We start from the raw sequence: 9,924 nt of genomic DNA on the forward strand, positions 1-9,924 counted from the left end.
TTCTAGAAGATTCTGTGCTTCTAACTTTGTGGCAACAGTTTGGGGAAGGCCCTTTCCTGTTTCAGAATGACAATGCACCTGTGCACAAAGCGAGGTACATACAGAAATGGTTTGTCAAGATCGGTGTGTAAGAACTTGACTGGCCTGCACAGAGCCCTGACCTCAACCCCAACGAACACCTTTGGGAGGAATTTGAACGACAACTGTGAGACATGCCTAATCGCCGAACATCAGCACTCGACCTCACTAATGCTCTTGTGGCTGAATGGAAGCAAGTCCCCGCAGCAATGTTCGAACATTAGCAGCAAAGGGGGGGACCACCTCCATATTAATGCACATGATATTGGAATGAGATGTTCAAGCAGGTGTCCACATGCTTTTGGTCATGTAGTGTCAAAGTAAAAGCTGGTTTAGTGTTGTTTTGTGCGTTACTTAAATGACTATGTATTTTCTTTCAAATATATTTTTCCTACAGTTTTATTTCACCAACATGATGGTTTTTCAAAAACAAACTGTAATCCTGAATGTTCGTAATATGCATACGTGAAACCTTCCCATTCAATGGCAATCATGTTCAGTGTGGAACAACCGTTCTGATAGAAATACAACATGTAAACAGACATGCTTCTCTGTCATGTACTAGAGAAAGGAATCATGTCAGTTCTATACATGGCCTGTCTATCAGCAACGTTCAGAATTTGTCACACTCTTGAACGCAGCCCAGAGGTTTGTATGTCACGGTGGGATCTGAAACCAGGTCTGCTTGGGAAACCAATAGTCTTAACGATTAGACTGAAGGGAATTTCCCACTAGGGCTGAGGGTGAGACTGATTTTAAGTCGCAGGCAACATTGATAACATGGACATCATTGATACCGTGATCTCTGTTTCAACAGAAGTCGGACAAGAGGACGCACACGTGATATAAACATGCCTTCTTCTCATTGGCTGATGGATAGGGACAGGAGTTTCTCCTGATCACGTGACCTAGCCAAGAAGAATATGGTCATCGTGGCCGAGTTTTTCCTTGTGTCACGTGATCAGGAAAAAGAAACTCCTGATCTTAGCCACAGAATCGGAGCATTTGACACAAGGCCAATTTTAGATGGTATGCCCTTTATCCAACTCTAACGTCCAAGCTATGAAATGCAAGACATCCCAATAGTACCCTGCAGCGTTATATTACATTTCACCAACATTTTAAAATGATTAAAAACATTTCATATAAAATACTCTCATTATTTAAACTTCATAATTTAACATCACAGGAGTATTGGTCTTCCACTTGATTCTTCTTAGAGGACAAAGTCTGCTGTGAATAAAAACCAAATCTATTCTCCTTTCTCTCCTTCCATCTCCTCCCTCCATGTCCATTGTCCAGTCCACACTCCTCTTCTCCTTCCTAGTCCTCCCTCTATCATGTCTATATCATGATAATCTTCTCTTCTGTCCATTCCTTACGTGACGGAGGTGGAGTTCTGCCCTCGGATCGCACACCAGGCCATGAATACATCCCTATAGAGATAGTCAATAGATCAACACCAATTTTTAAAATCACAATTGGGAGCAGAAATTTTGTTTATCGACATTTTCCATTCTTTGGGAAGAACATGATCTATCTTGACTCCCAAGCGTTTCACGTGGTACTGTCAGTGTGTGTGTACGTATACATCCGTCCGTACCTGCAGTGTGTGGCCACACACTCGTTGCTGCAGTACTCCCTGTCCCAGTCCTTGTTCTCGACAGCTGGTTTGGTGCAGCCGGCTCTGACACACAGGTTAGGGCTGGAGGTCTGGGTCACAACTGGCCCTGAAGACACATTCAACTCTACCTGCATCTAAGATGGAGGGAGGGGGAGAGAAGAAGAGATGGGGGGGGGGGGTTGAGTGGCAAATATCAGATTTATAGAATTAGCGGGCATATTAACAAGCATATATTATGACATTATCATATCTAGGAAGCATCTTACCCCTTCCTCTCCTTCAGCCCCGTCCTCAGCCTCCATTGAACAGGCCATTACTATGGCAGAGGACTGTACCACCTCCCCCGAGTTCGGATTGAACCCACCCGACGCAGCTAACCCCCCCGCAGCAGTCACGATAATTGGAGAGTCCAAATCTGAGGAATGGACCATCTTGATCTGCAGGGGGGGTGGTGCTGTGGCACCGCCGGCACCCCCGCCTCTTGGTTTGGCCTGCAGTGGCGGAGGGGCCTGGGCATGTACCATATGCTGGAGACGGGGGGGAGGAGGGGTGTTCTGCATCTGTTGGAGTGGCGGTGGCTGACGGGACGACGATACAGTACTACTGGACACCACCGTCACCCCTGAGGGAGACTTCTGTTGCTTGATGATGATTTTGGTGACGGTGGGGGGGCTTGGGGCCGGCGCAGGCGGTTTGTGCGCCCCTGTACGGGAACGGGTGGTGACCTGAGGGAGATCTCCACCTGTTAGGATGATGTTGGAGGTGCAGATGTTGGTAATGGTGTTCTCCTCGGGGGCCAGGTGGGGGGCGGAGGAACGAGTGGAGCGGGGATGGGGGGCGACGGGGGTGGGGAGTGGGGCGGGGGAAGGAGGAGAGGGAGGAGAGGGAGGCGACAGAGCAGTGTCCAGAAGCTCTATGGTCGGCTGGGAGAGAGAGGAGGAGGAGAAAGGATTTTGAAGTTAGAGGGGTAGAGGTAAAAGTGGACATTTAGTTTACACATTACATTTTATTCATTTAACAGATGCTTTTATCCAGAGCGAATTAAAGGAGCAATTAGAGTTAAGTGCCTGCTCAACAGTACCTCAACAGTTTTTTCACTTAGATGGCTCGGGATGTGAACCAGCGTTTACTTGCCCAACGCTCTAAACCGCTAGGCTACCTGCACCCTGTTGACAAAGGCTGGCCATCGTAATAAACCTAAGCAGACACACAGTACAACTGAATAGCATTCTCTAGGAACACTAGTCTTGTCTCACCTCAGGAAGTTGATTATCTCTGTAGGCTGCCAGAGCCTTGAGATACTCCGTCTTCGCTGCCTCAGTCTTCCTCTTGTACACCTGAGAAGAAAACATACAGGGATATCATGAGAGAATGTGTGAACCCGATGATATTAAACTGAACAAAAATATAAATGCAACATGCAACAATTTTGAAGATTTTAACTGAGTTACAGTTCGTATAAGTCAATTGAAATACTATAAATACTAATACTATTTGTCACATGCCCCGAATACAACAGGTGTAGACCTTACAGTGAAATACTTACAAGCCCTTAACAACAATGCAGTTAAGAAAAATAAGTGTTCAGTAAAAATAGATGAGTCAATTTTCTTAAATAATCATAATTAAAGCACAGCAGTAAAATAACAATACTGAGGCTATATACAGGGGTTACCGGTACAGAGTCAATGTGCGGGGGAACAGGTTAGTCGAGGTAATATGTACATATAGGTCGAGTTAAAGTGACTATGCATAGATAATAAACAGAGAGTAGCAGCAGGAAAAAAAGGGGGGTGGGGGAACAATGCAAATAGTCTGGATAGCCATTTGATTAGATGTTCAGGAGTCTTATGGCTTGGGGGTAGAAGCTGTTAAGACACCTCTTGGACGTAGACTTGGCACTCAGGTACCGCTTGCCGTGCGGTAGTAGAGAGAACAATCTATGACTAGGGTGGCTGGAGTCTGACAATTTTTAGGGCCTTCCTCTGACACCGCCTGGTATAGAGGTCCTGGATGGCAGGAAGCTTGGCCCCAGCGATGTACTGGGCCGTACGCACTACCCTCTGTAGTGCCTTGCGGTCAGAGGCCGAACAGTTGACATACCAGGCAGTGATGCAACCAGTCAGGATGCTCTCGATGGTGCAGCTGTAAAACCTTTTGAGGATCTGAGGACCCATGCCAAATCTTTTCAGTCAGAATAGGCTTTGTCGTGAGGACGACGAGCACGCAGATTAGCTTCCCTGAGTGGGTCTGACAGTTTGTGCAGGTGAAGAAGCCGGATGTGGAGGTCCTGTGCTGGCATGGTTACAAGTTGTGTGCCCGTTGTGAGGCCGGTTGGATGTACTGCCAAATTCTCTAAAATCACTTTGGAGTCAGCTTATAGTAGAGAAAATAACATTCAATTCTCTTGCAACAGCTCTGGTGGACATTCCTGCAGTCAGCTTGCCAATTGCACACTCCCTCAAAACTTCAGACATCATTGGCATTGTGTTGTGTGACAAAACTGCACATGTTAGACTGGCCTTTTATTGTCCACAGCACAAGGTGCACCTGTGTAATGATCATGCCGTTTAATCAGCTTCTTGATATGCCACACCTGTCAGGTGTATGGATTATCTAGGCATAGAAATGCTCACTAACGGGCATAAAACAAATTTGTGCACAAAACTTTTGAGAAATAAGCTTTTTGTCCGTATGGAACATTTCTGGGATCTTTAATTTCAGCTCATGAAACCAACACTTTACATGTTGCGTTTATATTTTTGTTCAGTATACATTATTCATATCTACATATGCGCTTGTATAGTGAATGTGATCGTGTGCGTTTGCGCGTGTAAATGTCTGCATGCGTGTGTTCGTTTGCACGTGAATGTATGGGTGTACCTGTTTCTGCTCCTCCCCCAGACTTTCCCACATGGAGGCCACTATCTTGGACACCTCTCCGAAGGTGGCGTTAGGGTTCTGTCCCTTAATGGCTGCCTGTGTGTCCCTGAAGAACAGAGCGTAGGCCGACACTGGCTTCTGGGGCTCGTTGGGGTCTTTCCTCCTCTTCCCTTTCTTCCCTCCTCCTCCGACCGCTCCCCCTCTCCGGACGAGGGTAGGAGGGGTGCTGAAGGACGGAGCGGAGGAAGGTATGGGGGAATCGGAGAGAGAGGGATCGAGGGAGATGACGCCGAGAGAGACAGGGGACTCCACCAACACGCTCTGCTGAATTAGAATAGGCAAGAGAGAGGGGGAGACGAGAAATACAGAGAGAAAACAGAAAAACAGTTTCCCATACATTGATCAAAGTACTTGAATATAGAGTGCATTCAGAAAAGTATTCAGAGCCCTCCCCTTTTCCACATTTTGTTACGTTAAAGCCTTATTCTAAAATGGATTGAATAAATAAAAATGTCCTCATCAATATACACACAGTACCCCATAATGACAAAGCGAAAATAGAAATAAAAACAGAAATACCTTATTTACATAAGTATTCAGATCCTTTTTCTATGAGCCTTGGAATTGAGCTCAGGTGCATCCTGTTTCCATTGATCATCCTTGAGAGGTTTCTACAACTTGATTGGAGTCCACCTGTCGTAAATTCAATTGATTGGACATGATTTAGGAAAGGCACACACCTGTCTATATAAAAAGGTCCCACAGTTGACAGTGCATGTCAGAGCCAAAACCAAGCCACGAGGTCGAAGCAATTGTCTGTAGAGCTCCAAGACAGGATTGTGACGAGGCACAGAACTTGGCAAGGGTACCAACAACATTTCTGCAGCACTGAAAGTCCCCAAGAACACAGTGGCCTCCATCATTCTTAAATGGAAAAAGTATGGAACCACCAATACTTCTTAGAGCTGGCCGCCCAGCTAAACTGAGCAATCGGGGGAAAAGGGCCTTGGTCAGGGAGGTGACCAAGAACCTGATGGTCACTCTGATAGAGCTCTAGAGTTCCTCTGTGGAGATGGGAGAACCTTCCAGAAGGACAACCATCTCTGCAGCACTCAACCAATCAGGCCTTTACATAGAGTGGCCAGACAGAAACCACTCCTCAATAAAAGGCACATGACAGCCCGCTTGGAGCTTGCCAAAAAGCACCTAAAGGACTCTGACCATGAGAAACAAGATTGTCTGGTCTGATGAAACCAAGATTGAACTATTGGGCCCGAATGCCAAGCATCACGTCTGGAGGAAACCCGGCACCATGCCTACAGCGAAGCATGGTGGTGGCAGCATCATGCTGTCAAGATGTTTTTCAGTGGCAGGGACTGGGAGACAATTCAGGATCAAGGGAAAGATGAACGGAGAAAAGTACAGAAAGTTCCTTGATGAAAACCTGCTTAGGACCTCAGACTGGGGCAAAGGTTCACCTTCCAACAGGACAACGACCCTAAGCACACAGCCAAGACAACGCAAGTGGCTTCGGGACAAGTCTCTGAATGTCCTCGAGTGGCCCAGCCAGAGCCCGGACATGAACTTGATAGAACATCTCTGGAGATACCTGAAAATAGCTATGCAGCAACGCTCCCCATCCAACCTGACAGATCTTGAGAGGATCTGCAGAGAAGAATGGGAGAAACTCCCCAAATACAGGTGTGCCAAGCTTGTAGAGTCATACCCAAGAAGACTTAAGGCTGTAATCTCTGCCAAAGGTGCTTCAACAAAGTACTGAGTAAAGGGTCTGAATACTTACGCAAATGTAATATCTTTTTTATTTTGAATACTTTTGCTAAATTTCTAAAAACCTGTTTTTGCTTTGTCATTATGGGATAGTGTATGTTGATTTGATACATTTTAGAATAAGGCTGTAACGTAACAATGTGGAAAAAGTCAAGGGGTCTGAATACTTTCTAAAAGTACTATAAACACAACATTGAGAATTACATTACAACAGAGAGACGAACAAACAAGACCGACAGACAGACTAATCCACTAATAGACAGACATGACAGAAAGATTGACCAATAGGACTGACCCGTCTGAAGTCGTCCATGTCGTCATCCTGTAGCGAACCAACGGGTGAAGCAGCGGCCGATAGTGGTTGGTCAGGCGACTGCGAGCACGCCAGGATGGCCCCGCCCCCCAGGCTGAGCCCCAGCTGTGCGCTGAACTCTGATTGGTCCATGGTGGTCAGCTGATTGTGGCCCAACAGGCCGTGGCCCATGTCACTCAGCGGGACGTCTATGGTCATTGGGGAGGAGCTGCTGAACTGGGAGCCAATGGGGTGTCCCAGATCCTGGAAAAGAGGTGGGGTTCATAGTCAGACAAGGGCAGAGTATTACGAGCTAAATAAAATATTGTAGTCCTCACATAGAATTATACAGAACACTAGAATAGTGATTGGCATTCCGGCAACGTGACTACAGGACGGCCATATTGGTCAGATAATCTTAATTCATTGAAATGTATCTCAATGGTTCTCACCATCCCCAGAGCAGACCCCAGCATGGCCCCTCCTCCACCAGGTTGACTGATGACCCCCAGACTAAGATGGTGTTCCAGCCCCTGTGACCCCGAATGTGGGTTGACAAAGGTCAAGGCGAAGGACGGGTCGTCTCCCCCCACCACCGCATTCCCGGGGGTGGACAGGCCACCGCGCTCCCCGTCCGAGAGCTCTCCGAAGTGGGCCACTACATCAGACACAGTGAGGGCCTGGTCCGGATCCAGGGAGATGGGGGGGATCTCAAACTCCTCATCGCCCAGGCTGGGGGTGTGGAATGTCTGTTGGGGGAGGGATAGAATGGAGAGGAATGAGAAGGGGGAGAAGATAGGGTAGGGGATGGGGGGGGAGATGGTAAGGAGGAAAGGGGTGGAGCGGAGACAGAGGAAAGAGGTCGGGGAGAAGTATGTCATTGTAAGTATGAGACGATGTCAAGTATGAGACATCCTCACCTGCTATACTGTATGTTAGTGGTGTGTGAATAACTGCAGATTGTTTGAGGATTTGTAGACAGAGAGACAGGATAGGGGAGAGGAAAAAGAGAGGGAAGGAATGTTTAGAAAAGAGAGTGAAGTGGAAGGTTTGAGTAGCTACCTCAGAGGAGGAGAGGAACGGATGGCTCGCCCCGCTGATGGTCAGGTAGTTGTCACTGCCTCCAGGGAACTGAAACACAAAGCGCACACACATGGGTCAAACCATCATCACCACATAACAATGAGCAGCATCATCATCATCCCGTTTATAAAGTTAATGACATCATGCATAGCATCAACAACACCTCATCAAACCATATAATAACCACACACAGCTAGGCATACTTTTCACATAGTAAACATCCCAATGACCACAGCTCACCTCACCACATCAGCCAATACATTACACGTGTGCTGTAGCTACCACATATTCAACCAAGCCTTAATATGTGGTTATAAGACTGAGTGTTTGTGGGGGTCACAGATGCCTCCATAGAGCGCACACACACACACACACACACACACACACACACACACACACACACACACACACACACACACACACACACACACACACACACACACAGCTCTTGTTGTCGGTCACCTTATTGTCAAATCCATTATAAGACCCCGGGTCCAGGAATTCTGGATCTCCGTGTTGCCCAGTCCCATCCATTAGATCAGAGTAAAAATTCAGGTCCATTTTCTAAGGGCGCCTCGTATGACATTCAATCAATGCAACTGGATGACGTGCGGAACAAATCTATAAACGAAAACTATTGTACCACTCACTGACTGTTTTAGTATCACGAAATGTATAAACAATGAAGAATAAATCAAAAATGGCTACAGCCCAGACTTCAGCTTTCTGTCATGAAATATGCAGGATTCATAGCGACTTCAAGGTATAAAACGAAGCGGACGTTTGCTATGCATATGGCGAAATAATTCCCTCAGTGCACGCCAGAGCTCGATCACTCATACCAAAAATAACCCGTCTCGTTACTAGCTAGCGTGGCTATCCTACTATGCTGACGCAAGGCGGTGGTACCGAATCCTGTGCTAGCTGTATTTATACACCTACTACACCAGAACAAACTCAAGCTATCTTAACCTCACAAGCTAGCATAAGGCTAATATTATAGGCTATATGGAATCCCGTAAATGACCGTAGTTTGACTTGTCTTGATGCATTTGAGAATTTAGATCGTCCGGTTCTTTCTCACCGCTGCTCTGCGCTCGAACAAGGCTGATCAATGGAACCAGAATTGTGGATTTGGAATTGAATCGCCATAATCTTGGGGGCGGGTTTCAGTGTGGGAATGGAGGGTGTCTGGGATATCGGAATTTTGCTTACAAAGCAGTTTATTTATTTCAAAGCGGTTTGTCATCATGTAACAATCGATGTACTTTTTTAAATGCACATATGGCTCAATTATGCCAAACAAACCAATATATTATTGAGTTAAATAAACTGATATCCAACATGGACTTTCACTCCCTCCCACTTTTCTCAAATGGTTTATCCCAATGGCCTAGTAAAGACCACACCAAATTAAAGGCTTTAACCGTTAATTCTCTGGACAAAACCTAAAAGAAATGTTACAACAACCACTACTAACTGCCTTTCACATCTTTGAAAAATCCCACTGTCAAGAATAACATAGAAAAACAGCCATTGCCACGGAATAATTTTAGAGACAACAACTCGAATAGACAGGCAGAGTGGCAGATGAAATTATTTTCCTGTTGTCACCTTCTTCCTGTTTACTAGCAAGCTTTCTCACAAGGATCATATAAAGTAGTTAGTTAATCTCAATCTTCAGGGACTTTTAGAAAGCAAGAGGTTAAAGCTCTCTACTCAAAGCTGACAAACTAGGAAAGAGTTGGCTAATAGCTAGTTAGCTTGCTAGGTCTGAATGATGGCAGGCTTTCTGAGCGTGTTCATTGTTGTGTGTTTGAAAACCAAATATTGTTGACACTTGTGCGATCCAACCTGTACAGGGTTGGATATGCCGACCACACAAGTGATTCCCCACTGAAAACTTTCTACTCTCGTTCTTACCTCCATTCTCACCCCGAAATGTGCTCTGTCCCACTTTTCTGAACTTCGCCCGTGATGATTTTTTAGTTTTTCGTCAAAAATCACAACATGGCACCGGCTTCCGGGATGAGATGAGGAAGTGACATCATTTCCACAAAGCGACGTGAGCACGTCGACGTTGCGCGAGCTCAAGTTTCAAATATGCAAATGAGTCAAGTTAAGTGTGTATTTTTTGTTAACTACATTTGATCAATTATGATATTGAGAATTATAT

At 45.9% G+C, this 9,924-nt stretch overlaps 1 protein-coding gene across 3 annotated transcripts; it reads right to left on the reverse strand.

The window, feature by feature from the left end:
* Positions 1-461: 461 nt before the first annotated feature.
* Positions 462-9,798, reverse strand: LOC115194574 (TOX high mobility group box family member 4-A). Of its 3 annotated transcripts, none has more exons than XM_029754385.1 (9): positions 9,672-9,798; positions 7,728-7,796; positions 7,118-7,414; positions 6,669-6,929; positions 4,586-4,909; positions 2,959-3,039; positions 1,969-2,625; positions 1,682-1,836; positions 462-1,514 (listed from the first exon to the last, which is right to left on the reverse strand). In XM_029754385.1, the coding sequence occupies exons 1-9, from the start codon at positions 9,675-9,677 to the stop codon at positions 1,457-1,459; spliced, it is 1,908 nt and encodes a 635-aa protein (XP_029610245.1). In that variant the 5' UTR covers positions 9,678-9,798; the 3' UTR covers positions 462-1,456. The 3 variants fall into 3 exon arrangements, with proteins under 3 accessions (XP_029610245.1, XP_029610243.1, XP_029610244.1); XM_029754383.1 differs by lacking the exon at positions 9,672-9,798 and adding an exon at positions 8,211-9,598; XM_029754384.1 differs by lacking the exon at positions 9,672-9,798 and adding an exon at positions 8,211-9,597 and having other exon boundaries at positions 4,586-4,906.
* Positions 9,799-9,924: the final 126 nt, after the last annotated feature.

Source organism: Salmo trutta, chromosome 5, assembly GCF_901001165.1.
Source record: "Salmo trutta chromosome 5, fSalTru1.1, whole genome shotgun sequence".
NCBI lineage: Eukaryota > Metazoa > Chordata > Actinopteri > Salmoniformes > Salmonidae > Salmo > Salmo trutta.

Bases quoted from the DNA above. Each gene is read 5' to 3' on its own strand.
- LOC115194574 (XM_029754383.1), bottom strand. From the start codon at position 8,309: ATGGACCTGAATTTTTACTCTGATCTAATGGATGGGACTGGGCAACAC. The intron at 7,415-7,727 runs GTAGCTACTCAA...CTCCCCCAACAG, and splicing joins CGTTCCTCTCCTCCTCTGAG to ACATTCCACACCCCCAGCCT. The intron at 4,910-6,668 runs GTCAGTCCTATT...ATTCTAATTCAG, and splicing joins ACATGGACGACTTCAGACGG to CAGAGCGTGTTGGTGGAGTC.